The 15,012-nt window shown below is 39.1% G+C and overlaps 1 protein-coding gene across 5 annotated transcripts in view; it reads left to right on the plus strand.

Annotated features, from left to right (window-relative positions):
• The window catches only part of DLGAP2 (DLG associated protein 2), a 694,939-nt gene that overhangs the window by 623,637 nt on the left and 56,290 nt on the right, over positions 1-15,012 (plus strand). For all 5 annotated transcript variants that reach the window (XM_043542330.1, XM_007058741.4, XM_043542329.1 and 2 more), the window contains 2 exons: positions 5,943-6,090; positions 14,493-14,712. In XM_043542330.1, coding sequence (XP_043398265.1) covers positions 5,943-6,090; positions 14,493-14,712 — 368 coding nt within the window. The remainder of the gene's footprint in view (positions 1-5,942; positions 6,091-14,492; positions 14,713-15,012) is intronic.

Here is a 15,012-nt window from a genome sequence, read left to right on the forward strand (position 1 = left end):
ATCCTTAAGGGAAAGTCAAACTTAGTATCTACAGTCCTGGGTTTGCAATTGACTGAAGGTGGGCACTTCCACTCTCCCATGCAGAAAGCCCCATTGACGTCAGCAGGGCTCCACAATTACTGTGTGAATCTCAGCTTCTACAGAATGGCACTGTTCATTTGTAAGATCCAGGTTTCTGAGCTATTTTATGCATATCCAAACATTGAATTAAGATACATCTGGGTAGAGAAATGAATATCCATTGAAATGCAAATCCCTCAATAAAATAGGTTATGATGACTGATGAAACACTGCTAATATTAATATACCTGCTTGTTAAGTGTGAAGCCTCAGGTCTTTAACAAATTTTATGTAACCTTTTTATCACAAAATAATGCTTCTGCATCTCACTTACTGACAGTTAAAGGTGGTTGTATTTTCTTTAACGTTATCATTCATTCTTAGATTTTGTACTAATATGGTGGTGATCCTGGACATTTTTTTAAAAAGTCAGAAATACAGTGTTGGAACATTACAGTTACCTATGTCCTACAGGGCATGTTTTGCCCTCAGAGTGAATTCCATTGAATGATATTGGGTTCCTGTAAATCAGACACACCTTTCATAAACTTGGTGGAATTTTAAGAACTCAACAGTGAGATTCTGTGCTTCGCCTCTAAGCACAGAACTCACAGCCCTGGGGAGTGCAACTAACATGGTTTTAACATACCGTTTGCACCCTTCTAGCCCTGGGCTGCTCCAGAGGCTGAACCAACTCCCACTGTAACTCTAGAGAGGTGTCCAAGGGCTTGTCTTCACTACCGGGGTAAGTCGACCTAAGTTACGCTACTCCAGCTATGTGAACAATGTAGCTGGAGTCGACATAGCTTAGGTCGACTTACGCCTGTGTCTTCCCTGTGCTGCATCAATGGGAGACGCTCTCCAGTCGACTTCTCTTACTCTTCTCGGAGAGGTGGAGTACCGGGGTCAACTGGAAAGTGCTCTGCAGTTGATTTAGCAGGTCTTTATTAGATTGACCCCTGCTGCATCGATTGCAGCATCAATCTCCCTGTAGTGAAGACCAGCCCTAAGTTAAAACAGCCTGTTCCCAGTGAGTAGCACTGCCTAAAATCTGCTAAAGCCCAGGATTGGACTGTACCAATGTGAATATATTTTGTGTCCATTGTATCTGTTTAACGGCCACATAAAAAGTAAAGGAAGGCAGATTTCTGAAAATAAAAGTGCTTGCTGTTAACTTAACAGAAGACCCTTTTGTGATGATAGTCTGAAGAGATATGGCCATTTATAAATCATATGAAGTTAGCACTTCGCTCTCCTCAGAAATGCGTACTTTAAAAATAATGATTAAAATTATTGATTTCAAATTAGCTTTGCAATAAAAATAGCAATAGACCATAGCAGACACAAAGGTTCAAACTAATTGTTATTTTCTCTGGCAGCAGAGAAAACCAGCGGTTACTTTTGAAAATTCAGCTGTAAAGTACAAAGCTAGATATGTAATGCTGGAGGAAATGGATCCCTAGGCACAGCATGATATTTGATCATCCATGATATTAGCTTATCTTGCCTAACTGCAGATGTTATTAGCAATTCCAGTCTTTTAAAATTCAGCCACACTAGTTTTTATGTTTACTCCTTGGTTCAATGAATTCCACAGGTTGACGAGATATTATGCTACCTTAAAAAAGCCAAAACAATAAAACAAAAAATCCTTCCTTTCTTTGGTTCTAAACATACATTACTACCCTTTAATTTCTTTTAGCATCTCCTTTTTCTTCTTCTAAAATTGGGTAGGAGGAAAAGATGGACAGATTACATTTCACTAAGTCTTTCATAATTTTCTCAAATCTCCTCTTTTTTTCCTTTTCAGGATAAATAAAATTAGACCTGGTTCCTAAATACAGTAACTCTTCACTTAACGTTGTAGTTATGTTCCTGAAAAATGCGACTTTAAGTGAAATGATATTAAGAGAATCCAATTTCCCCATAAGAATTAATGTAAATGGGGGGGTTAGGTTCCAGGGAAATTTTTTTTTGCCAGACAAAAGGACTCGGCACGCCTCCCCCCTTGCGCCCCCCCAGCAGCAATCAGCTGGCTTGCAGCGTTTTGGAGGCGAGGGGGGGGGAGAGGAGTGAGGACTTGGCGCGCAGGCTCCCCCTCACTCCCTTCTAAATGCCAGAAGCCAGCTGATTGCTGTGGGCAGAGGCAGGGGAGGGAGGGGGAAGGCACACTGGGTCCTCGCTCCTTCCAGCTCCCTCCTGCCCGGGGCAGTCAGCTGGCTTGCGGCATTCGGGAGGCAAGGGGAGCCTGTGCGCCAAGTCCTCGCTCCTCCCTCGTGCCTCCAAAACGCCGCAAGCCAGCTGATTGCTGCCTGTCCATTGCCGCCTGAGTATATACTCACTTAGACCCACTGGATACATACTCGGGTGGCTAGCCCAAGCCACCATCAGTACCCCAGCTACGCTGTTATTTCTCTTGCACTGGCTTGAGTAGAGCTAGCGCAGGTGCATCTACACAAGATGGAAATCACACCCTGAGCTCCAAGCATAAATAAAGCCTGAGATAAATACAGTGTCCAGTGGTTGCCCTTAAATGGGAAAAAAGATAAAAGAAAAAAATTAAGGGCATCTTCAAAGGTAAATAAATAGTTTTTGCTAGCTCTTAAGTTTTTTCTTGCTGTGTCTCTATCCTTCTTGTCCTTCTTTGGACGTGTTCAAAATCCACTGTATCTTCAAGGTGAAATGACCAAATCTGTTCGCAGTACTCCAGAAGATGCCATGCCATGCCATTGTTCAGTTATATCATCATAACACAGCATGTTGCCCTCTTTAGTTGCACATGAGCAACCAGTTTAGTATGCTAAGTGCTGTGGCAGAATAGGAAATCTGCACTGAGCAATTCTCAATAACCCCTAAGCCTTTCTTCTTAGGGCAGTGGTTCTCACACTGTGCTCTGCAGGGCAGTTGCTGATAGTCTAGGCAGAGCTAGATGTTCCTTGTTTCCAGTTCCTGTTATGGATGCTGGGCTATCTATTGGGAAAAGAGCCTGGATTCCTGGGAAAGCAACTGAAGAGGCAAAGAGCTGGTAGCCAAATCTCCTCCATTAACATCCACCACTACAAAAGGGGAAGAGGAGAGGAAATGGCTGCAACCCTCATGACTGGAATGTGTGTATATGTACTATAGAGCTCTGCTGTATGGAATGTTAGACCTTCTCCAGCATTTAGCAGTGTCTTGGCCTCTGCTATTGGTCTGTGAGGAGAATATAAGATCTTCTGGTACTAAGAATAAATTACAGTTATCTTCTCGATCAAGTGGTAGAACTGTGACCTTTGGCTGTCACAGTTGCACAATTTTAGTCCATAAATAATATTGGGCAATCATATTCCACATTCTGATCAGCAGAAAAATGACATAACAAGTTTATTAATTGAACCCCATATCTACAAATACATTTCCAGTGAGGACAAATTAGAAACCAAACTTTGACGCTTATTTCATTTTATTTTAAAAAATGATTTTTATTTTAATTTATTTTAACACTATTTGCAATAATATATGTAGAGCATTCAGCAGCCTGCTGAGAAGCAGACACTGGGATCAGAAAAGTGATTTTTCTTTGGCAAAAAGGCAATCTTTGACTTTAATCTACTGCTACAATGGCGTGGTGAGGAAGTACAGTGGTGCAAACACAGTATGTTGGATGATGAGGCAGACCGTGCCTCCAGCAACGTTGGGTCAGAGCACAGAGCAGCTGCTGCTACATGCTATGTTGTAACAGAGTGCATGCAATATGTGCTGTCCCCATGACATACCAACATAGGGGGAAAGGAACCATATTGCAGCCCATTTTGAGTTTCCTAACACTGTTGAGGTTTGTTGGTACTAGGGTATTTTTTTAACCCTCAGATGAATTAATTGCCCATCTGCCGTGGGTAAAGAACAAACCTAGCATTCCATTTTTGTGTTCTTGCTTATACGGTGCCTAGCACAGTACAGTCTTGGTCCATGATTGAGGCTCCTAGATGCTACTATAATACAAATAATAATAATTAATAATGATAAGATTCTGCTAACTTGGGACAAAGAACTTTACTTCACCTGGGGTAAAGAATAAATATTTGTAGTTTGCATCAAATGTTTGTGGAGTGTTCAGACTGGCACCAATGCGCTAACTACCTCAAATTAATTGCCAATTAACTCAAGATAAAAGAAGTCTAGTGTTGCCATATCTTGTTGGCGTTAGAGTTCCCTGTTCCTAGTGTGCCTAGACTGTGCATGGTGCTTGAGCATGCTGTAAATGGATGCGGAGGCTCACTGCTCTTTTTCCTGCACCCTGTGAACATGCAGAGATCTAGTCCCAGGCCTGGAATGCAAGTGCCGGTTGCTTTAGTGCCCGTGCTAGTGCATGAGGTGTAAGGGAGAGGGAGGAATGAGCATCTTTGTCCCAGAAGCATGGAAGGAAAGACAAGATGTGAGGGATGTGGTTTAAGTGGGCAGCAAACGTATTAAATTATCTAGGAACTACAGCTTGTACAGTGCAGGGCATGATTCCTTTCTTAGTCATTAGGTGGAAATGAGTCAGACCCTAAGCCCTCCACAGCTCATCCCAGCCCATTGCTGGGATACCACGGCCCTCCTCCCATCTGAGGGTTAAGGGGCTGAGGAAAGGGTGTTATCCCCTTGCTGTACCATACATTGGGACCCCCAACCCCATTCCTCAGCTTCCTTAGGTGATGTTTTCCCTGAGTCCCCTTCCAATGCCAGGTATCACGGAACTGGACCCACTACAGAACAAGTACCTGGACACCTGTTAAGATGAGACAACTTGAACCTTAAAACTCCTGACCTACCCACTGGGTATGTGAGCTCCTGTGGGAAAGGCAAAAAAACCCACCCTGATCAATCCAGCAGTGAGGGGAACATTCCTTCCCAGTCCCATAAAAGTCAGTTACAGCAATGGGCATAGCAGACCAGGCCTATGTAGTAAAACTGCAGACATTGGCAAGGGGAGAATTGAGGGCAGCTGCTTTTAACTCAAGCTGCCTAAAAAGCTATGACTTTACAGCGAGATAATGACATGCAGTATCCTGCTGTAAAATCCTACTGGAGACACGGCTCTGTAGTTTTTAATGTGATGTAGCTAGGGGAGGTCAGCTGCCGCTGGGAATATAGTGTTGACCTTGCTTAGCTACATCATAGTAAACCCTATTTGTGTCTTTTCTCCACTAGGAGAGCAAGAGAACTTAATGCAGGTTAGTTATCAAGTTTAAAGAAAAAAGAAAACTTTTTTGGCAGGGAAGACATAGCCAGTGTCTCTTTAAACAAGACCATCCTCTGGGACAGGAGGTGATGGTGGTGGTGTAAGGTCTACAGTACACTCAGGGAAAAGTACCTTGAGAGGTGTGTTGTAAAAAGACCGGTTCAGGAGATTTATGCTGTTGTGTTGTGTGCCATTACAAATCATGTTCTTTAGCTGATCCACAGGATATTTTGATCTTCTGTAAATGTATTGATACTTTTAACCTATAAGGCATCTTGAAATCCAGCACCTTGATGAAACAAGATGACAGAGAAGAGTGATTTTTATCCCTGTAGATACATTTCCATTCCTGCAGTAGTTGTTGTTCATATTGATGTTCACATTTTATTTTAGTAAAATGTAACATTTGTAGCCAGGGGAATATTAGTGATATTAATTTACAGTAAAAATGCTGAATGCTTCAGATCATTTTGGTAGTAAACTTAAGGCCAAATTCTCTGCTTATATTAAATGATGCAGCTCTCCTGACTTCAGTAGCACTGTGCCTTTTACGTTGATCAAGAATTTGGTCCCAGGGAGTGCATTTATGATGCTAATACCAATTGCTGTTTTCAGTGTCATAACTGATTCCATCTGGAGTTTTTTTATAGCCTCCTCTTTTTTCCCCTTTCTTTTATAGTCAGAGCTACCTTCAAGCTGCAAGTGATGTGCCTGGGGGCCACAACATGGATCCCTCCGCAAACTACAATTCCCCAAAGTTCCGATCAAGGAATCAGAGCTATATGAGAGCAGTGAGCACACTCAGTCAGGCCAGCTGTGTTAGTCAGGTGGGAATCTATTGTTAAATCTTTTACTGTGGGCTATTTACATATACAGGACTAGCTACTAAAAATGGAAAATTTGTTTTTCTTGATTAATATTAGAGGACTGAGGATGTAAGTAGTCACAAAGTAATTCAAGCTTCAAGTAATTTAATATTGAATGAAGATGGTATGATTAAAAAGAGACAGTCAAATTGCAAATTATGCCAAAAAACTGCAAAATCAGAATTTCCCTTTTAAGAAAAAAGAAAAGGAGTACTTGTGGCACCTTAGAGACTAACCAGTTTATTTGAGCATGAGCTTTCGTGAGCTACAGCTCACTTCATCGGATGCGTGAAGTGAGCTGTAGCTCACGAAAGCTCATGCTCAAATAAACTGGTTAGTCTCTAAGGTGCCACAAGTACTCCTTTTCTTTTTACGAATACAGACTAACACGGCTGTTACTCTGAAACCTTTTAAGAAATCCACCCTACATATAAATATATTCAATGTTGCCTTTTGTTTCACTGGGTTTCCACTTTGTCTTGTACAGGAAGAGGGCATGAACAGGAACGCTCAGAGACTGTTCTCTAGACCATTCATTATTATGTATACCTCTCTCATGTCACCTTTTCATCTTCATACCTCTCTAAATTAAACAAACCTAACCTTTTCAATGTCCCTTCATGTGGAAGTCTGTCCAGGCTTTTAAAAAATGTCATTGCCCCTGTCTGGACATTTACCATTTCTGCTTCATCCTTGTCGAGATGGGATGACCAGAATTCAGTGAGGTATACCATCACTTTATATAATGATATTATGTTAAGTAGTATTCTGTTTCTTCCTTAATATACATTAATATCCTTTGCCTTATTTGACAATCACTATGCATGGAGAAAGTGTTTTTCATTGAGCTGTCCATAATGATGACTAGGACCTTTTCCTAACTCATTAGAGTAGTGTATATGATGGTTCATATTATTTCAGGATGCGCAATCTTGCTATTGTCCACAATGAATTTCATTTGCCATCCTTTGCTCAATTAGCTTGCTTAATTAGATCCTACTGAAGTTCCTCACTATGTCCTTCGGTCTTGACCAACCTAAATAATTTTGTGTCATCTACATATTTTGCCATTTCACTGTTCAATTTTTTCCAACTCAGAAACATATATATTAAATAACACAGAATATAAACTAAATACATTCAGTTAACAAGTTCTGAGCCTTTGCTATTTCCTGGTCCCTTCCTATGACATTGCACTCTGCATGTTCCATCAATATGATAGCAATTCAGTGTTTTTATTTCTGTTATATCAATGGGTTCCCTTCCCACCCTCTACTGCTCAGGACTGAATTGAGGGATACTGGTGGACTATATATTTAAGAAGTATATATTCACTCTTGCAATTTGTATTTTAAAATTATTATTTTGCAAGTGTCAACAAACTTTGTTTGAAAAAAGTAGTAAGGAATTTCATCATGTAATTATTGACTGAGGCCAAGGTTTTCAAATGTTACAGGTGATTCTGGGTGCCTCCATTTGTGGGTGCCCAACCTGAGATGCCTTCAAGGGCCCTGATTTTCACAAAGTGATGAATGTTAATACTTTGAATTAAGCACTGTTAAAGTATCTCAAATTGGGAGGCTCCAAAAATTACTGGTCACTTTTGAAAATCTTGGCATAAGTTATCATAACTCTCTTGGTCAATCGTGTAAGCAAAAGATGATTTAGAATAAGTTTTTTTTTCCCTTCCCAGACTTCATTTATTAGAAATATAAAAATGATAATTTTATGAAGGACAAAATAATTCATTTCACAGTGAACTTAATTGCCAAGATGCCTTTCTAGAAAATTAGAATAACAGCCTTTCATGGGGCTCAGAGGTTCTGTAAGAAATTTCTGTATGCTTGATTAATGAAAACTATGGAAAATTTGCAGTGATTTCCCCCCAAAAAATGAATAAGAGTTATTGACCACAATATATAATAAAAAGCAATATCATCCAGATGTGGAGGCTGGTGAGGTTATGAGGTTGACTAGATATTTATATGATTTTGTTTCTTTCATTCTGCTTTAATAAATGATTAAATAAAATACATATTATTGTCATTTACTGCTCTCTCCATTATTCAACTTCTAAATTCTCTTTGAACGAATATTATTTCCACTTATCCAGCCAAATGCTACAATTTGATATTTAGTACATTCCTAATAATTATCCGAGAATGTCTCCAAAATGAATCATACAAATTCATGGTGAAATTAACAATTGTCCAGTGTAAATAGACATAGTAAATGGACATAGTAAAACTAAGCTCTTTTTTAACACCAAGCACTTGACGTTAACATATTTCAGTCCATGTTGTGATTGGCTAAATAAAAATAATAAAAAAGAAAAATATGACGTGAATAGGGCTAGAAAGAGTGTTTAAAAATGAAATCAGTATGTGGGAACTGATGCTCACCTGATTTTAAATCAGCCTAATTCACTATATTTAATGGAGCAGCACCAGTTAACACCATTTATGGCTGTGACACATGGTATTTACATAGTTTCTGTCAGTACAGAGCAGATTATTTCTGTTGGGGTTTCCCCAAGATCTCTTCCACTGCGTTCCCTAAGAATTCAGTGTAATTCCAGTTTCATCACTTAAACTTCTTTATTTGTCATACAGCAAACCTGTGCTGAATTAATCAGACTGAACCATAAGGGGTGGGCATAGGGTATACCTATGGGACACAGAAACCCCCTTTCTATATATACATACATTCACTTACATTGCATCACTCATTTTGGCATTGGCTTGGTTGCTTTGTAGGAATCACTGCCTGTACACCATGCTCTGTCCACTCACTGTCCATGTACAACTTACTCTTTTCCCCATGACAACAGTAGTTTTAGTAATTTGAACCAACATTAATAATAGGCTCGGTGTACAAACTGGGGTGTGCAAACTTGCCTCCTCTGGTATAGCCCACTAGAGTGTAATTCTACATAGAATCCTAGAAATGTAGGACTGGAAGCTACCTCAATAGGTCATCTAGTCCAGTACCTTGCACTCAAGGAAGGACTAAGTAACAACTAGACAATTCCTAACAGGTGTTTTTCTAACCTGTTCTTAAAACCCTCCAATGACAGAGATTCCACAACCTCCCTAGGCAATTTGTTCCAGTGCTTAACTACCCGCACGCTTAGGAAGTTTTTCCTAATGTCCAACCTAATCCTCCCTTACTTCAATTTAAGCCCATTGCTTGTTCTGTCCTCAGAAGTTAAGGAGTACAATTTTTCACCCTCCTCCTTGAAACAACCCCACTCGTTCTGCCCTGCCAGCTTGACTGTGAACCATTGATACAACTCTGTGGGAATGGTTTTTCCAACCAGCTATGCACTCAACTTTAGGTAGCTCCATCTAGGCTATATTTCCCTAGTTTGTTTATGAGAAGGTCATGCAAGATAGTATCAAAAGCCTTACTAAATAAAGGTATACCACATCTACCACTTCCCCACATCCACAAGGCTTGTTACCCTGTCGAAGAAAGCTATCAGGTTGGTTTGACATGATTGGTTCTTGACAAATCCATGTTGACAGTTACTTATCATCTTATTATCTTTTAGGTGTTTGCAAATTGATTGCTTGATTATTTGCTCCATTATTTTTTCAGGTACTGAAGGTAAGCTGACTGGCCTATAATTCCCCAGGTTGTCCTTATTCCCCATTTTATAGATTGGCACTATATTTGCGCTCTTCTAGTCCTCGGGAATCTCTCCCATCTTCCATGAGTTTTCAAAAATAATCACTAACGGCTCAGATATCTCTTCAGTCAGATCTCTGAGAATTCTAGAATGTATTGCATCAGGCCCTGCCAACTTGAAGACATCTAACTTGTCTAAGTAACTTTTAACTTGTTCTTTTCTTATTTTAACCTCAGATCCTACCTCATTTTCACTGGCATTCACTTGTTAGACGTCCAATTGCTATTAACCGTTCTGGTGAAAACTGAAACACAAAAGGCATTTAGCACTTCTGCTAATGTCTTTCCCACTCATTGAGTAATGGGCCTACCCTGTCCTTGATTTTCTTCTTGCTTTTAATGTATTTGTAGAATGCTTTCTTGTTTCCCTTTATGTCTCTAGCTAGTTTAATCTCATTTTGTGCCTTGGCCTTTCTAATTTTGTCTCTACATGCTTGTGTTGTTTTTTATATTCATCCTTTGTAATTTGACCTAGTTTCCACTTTTTGTAGGACTCTTTTTTGAGTTTCAGATCACTGAAGATCTCCTAGCTAAGCCAGGGTGGTCTCTTGCCATACTTCTTATCTTTCTTACATAGTGGGATAGTTTGTTCTTGTCCCCCAAATAATATCACTTTCAAAAACTGCCAACTCTCTTGAACTGTTTGCTTCCCTTGGTATCTTACCTACCAACACCCTGAGTTTGCTAAAGTCTAACTTCTTGAAATCCATTATTTTTATTCTGCTGTTTTCCCTCCTACTATTCCTTAGAATCATGAACTCTATCATTTCATGATCACTTTCACCCAAGCTGCCTTCCACTTTCAAATTCTCAACCAGTTCCTCCCTATTTGTCAAAATCAAATCTAGAACAGTCTGTCTCCTAGTTGCTTTCTCTACCTTCTGAAAGAAAAAATAGTTTCCAATGCATTCCAAGAACTTGCTGGATAATCTGCCTTGCTGTATTATTTTCCAAATGGATATCTGGGTAGTTGAAGTTCCCCATCACCACCAAACCCTGTATTTTGGATTATATTGTTCTTTTTTAAAAAAGCCTCATCCACTTCTTCTTCCTGGTTTGGTGGTCTATCCTACCATGACATTATAGGCTTGCTCTGCCTTTAAAGCCTCCTTCTGTAATTTTAACTTTGCTTTTATTTTAATTACATTATAAAAACTGGTACTTTTTCATTTATTAATACAGGAAATGTAGGTATGAAACAAAATATAGGCCAATTAAAATAACATTTCCTGGGTCTGTACCAGGAGTGGTCTTCTTCAGCCACCACACAATACTTATTACCTCCATGAGCAGTTTTTACTTCACCAGTGTCCCAGCATCTCAACTGAACTGTGAAATTCAGAGACTGTTCCCCCAGAATGAACATACATGCTGACAACTCTGTCTGTAAACCAGTACACCTGCACCCATAAGTGTCTCCTAGATGCCAACAGCAGGACAAGTCTAGGGCTTTCCAGATCTTGCATGGTCTTTCCACAGTATTTGAGGAGGGAGAATAAATTTCTTCCACACTGTATGGGTTACAGTGGTTTTACATTTAACTTCATGGTATTGGACCCTAGTTAATTTTCGTGCCCTTCTCCAACTGGTGTTACCTATCTTGTGCCAAATTTTTAACTTTTATGTGGTGATAGAAGAGGGCAAGTTTTTCTTGATCCATATCACTCGAGGCTGCTTTTACTTTGTATAGCATGTATCCCTCATATATTACACAAGATATTATTATTAGAACACATTGACTTAATGCCATACTTCTTTAAAAGCAATTACAGCAATATGTATACTATATAGAGTGTAACATAAACTTACTAAAATCTCAAATAGCTAAAATAAAAAAACCGCTGTATTTTAGCAACATTTTGTTTTACTGTTGTTACCTTTTTTCTTTCTCTTTTTTTCTTTGCGTTTTAGCTACTTGAGATTTTAGTAAGTTGACTGTTACACTTCGCTTTTTTTGACAGGAAGTTTTTTTAAAACATTTTTTTCTTTTTTCACAGTTTGCTGTTTGAGCTGATCAATGCCCCTTGCATTGCTTTAAATTATTTTTTTACACAGATTCCATTTCCACTACTTTGCTGTACCCAGGTTGCATTTCCTCTACTACATTCAGAAGCAGTTAAGCCATGCAGAAATCCCTAATTCCTTCAGTGATTTTAACTAACTCATCCATAGTCAGACAATTTAAATCAGATTGTCCCTATACCTGCAGCAGCCAGCACAATTAATTTATTACAGACACAAAGTGCCCCACCCCCTTTTTTTAGAGTGGCTGTAAGTCATGTTGGAGAGAAAAGCATAGTGGTGGTAGTTGTCACCACTTGACCTTCCTTTGCATAATTTGATTACTAAGAATTTCACTAGGCATGACTGCACTGAGTTATATTGCCATAACTGGGTTTCATTATTAAACCAAGTATTCTTTTTATTTTCTTTCTTTTTCTTAACACTTTAAAGTCCCTTTTAACATTTTATACACTAAACACTAAATAGTTAGGGGTAGTAAAAAGTAATAAAGTCCTTTTTAACACTTTATTACTTTTACTGCCCCTGACTATTTAGTCCCCTCCAAGATCTCCAGTGTTAATTTGTGCAAAAATTTAGCTGCATGTACTTTTTTTAAAGTACTCACTTCAGTTTTTCACTGTTTAATAAGACATTTCCCTAGACCTTACTAGCTACCAAATTCTGGGACTGTAACTCTTCTATTTTATTTCCTAGAATAACACATTTCTTACTGACTTTTCCTCAGTGGTCTAAGCTTATTTTTTATGATTTTTGCTCTTATTTCTTAAGTTAGTATACTTTGCCTGCACAACTGTACTCTCTAAATTGAATGGCTGCTTTTTACTTTGGATTTTTTTTTAACTTTTTAAGGAATCTTTTCCATTTAGTTTCTTTCCTCCTCTTACAACTTTGATTTGCTTTTTATGCTTTTAGCATTCATTTTTCAAAGTAGTACATTTTGTTTGTAATGTTTTAGCCACTAGAAATAATCCTTGTAAAGCTGCTGCTTTGATCTGGGCTTTCTTTGCATTAATATAAAAACAAACACACTAGATACTATTTTTATGGCTGCCAATGGATCCTATTTTTTGAAAATGTCAGTGACATTCAATAGACCTCTGCTGTGCTTTGCCAAACATTCTTTTTAAAAAAAAATTGAATACGACTCCCTGGAGTTCCTTTTTCACCTGGATCCAGTCTCCCTCTAATCTTTCTCTATAGGGTCCTCCCTTAGATTTAATCCACTTCTCCAGCATGATACTAACTTCCTCATATTTAAACCCTTAAACCCTACCAATGCCATTTCTCTTAATGTTAGGTTGCGACCCTCATACTAAGGGTATATATGTTACCAGCTCTAGACGAGCGTATCCAAGTCACGGCACCACTATGTTAGGGTTCTTCTGAGGCCCCTTCCACTTAGTTCCTCATGAATTCAGTCTGACTCCAGTCTTGTCAGTTTGGTTCCTTTATTTGGCATGCATCAAAGCTATGGTGAGTTGATCCTACTCAACCGTAAGGGCTGGGTATGGGGTGCACCACACATCCAAAGTCACACAAAAAAACCCTTCCTTTATATACATGTACACATCACATTTCATTCACTAGACATTCCATCATGTGTTTGGGGTTTGACTTAGTTACCGTACTTTATAGAAACCAATCCCTGCCCCCTGCACTGTCCATGTACAGCTTACTGTTTACCTCATCTTTATGGTCCCAACTTATCTTATCCATTGTTATTTTGTCCATTGTAAATGGTTTCCTTGGTGTCCCCTAGCTAAATACAGACATTCTGTTTCCAGCCTGCTGGTCTATTTACCTCCCTAATCCTGTCTCTAGAGAAAAAAATAAGGCCTCGCCCATGTCCAATTACTCATGGACCAGGTACTGATTTTTGTTGACAATTTTTAATAAAAAAGGTCCAGAGTGTGGTGTAGCTCTCAGTCACAGACAGACACTTCACCATCCCAATCGAGGGCAACTCATACAGCTGCAGACGCATCTGTTCTGTTGCAATGCAAGTGGCAAGTGATTCTTTTCTTCTGTCAGTTAGCACACTTTGGGCTTAAATTGTGGCACTGGGTGACATAGATAGCTCCTGGAGCTCCCGCACAGCAAGGGGAAAAGAACAATCTGCAACATCCCCTTTAAAGGGTGCTGTACACACACAGCAATGTGGCCAGTAAATTTGTTGAGTTGTGCACAGAAGGTACTATTCAGCCCACTTCTCCACTATGCTTGCAGGCTACGGTAAATATAACTCAAGAGTCTGAAAATTCAGACTCATTTGATTCAATGTCTCAGGTAGAAGACCAGATATAATTAAATGGTATTGAATGGGTCTTGTCTCTCCAGTTGTGATAGTGGATAGATTTCCTAATCAGTGTATAGAGATTTGGATTGTTGGATGTATCTGTTAGTGTTCTTCATATTTATTAAATATAAATAAACCAAATGGAAACTAACGATGGTCATCTAAAACATACTATATATGGCTAATGTAAAGTGCTAAAATGTGAATGTGTTCAGAAGGGTTTCCTAATCTTTAATTATTTGCTAAACAGTTCTTCATCAACGCACAGGTGTCCACTTGAGAGACGTTGAAGCCATGATGATCACAAAACAAAGCAAGTCAAAAATCAAATGCATTGTTGTTATTTATTCAGATGAGTGAAGCAGAGGTCAATGGGCAATTTGAGTCGGTGTGTGAATCAGTGTTTAGTGAAGTTGAAGCTCAGGCAATGGATGCCCTTGACCTCCCTGGATGCTTCCGAACAAGAAGCCACAGTTACCTGAGGGCCATTCAGGCAGGTTACTCCCAAGATGATGAATGTATCCCTGCTATGGGATCTTCCAACATCACCTCAACTGTCAGGTCAACAACAGGTAAGAAAATCTATTCTGGCCTCCTTCACATGTAAAAATAATCAGGATGGAAAATGGTGCATGAGACTGAAAGCCTGTTTTTCCCTGTGTAATTATCATAATTGATATTGTCTTTTATATTGATATAGTACATTGAGAATCAGGCCTTCCTTTAATATTGTACTGTAGTGCCTGCATGTTTGAATGTGTAGTTTTGAATAATTTCATTTTCATTAGAACTTGTAAGTGGGCCTGGAATATAATGGGCCTGAATTTGAGCCTAGACTTAACTTCACCTGCTTTGCTCACCTGCACAGTTTT

The sequence above is a fragment of the Chelonia mydas genome, chromosome 3, assembly GCF_015237465.2.
Source record: "Chelonia mydas isolate rCheMyd1 chromosome 3, rCheMyd1.pri.v2, whole genome shotgun sequence".
NCBI lineage: Eukaryota > Metazoa > Chordata > Testudines > Cheloniidae > Chelonia > Chelonia mydas.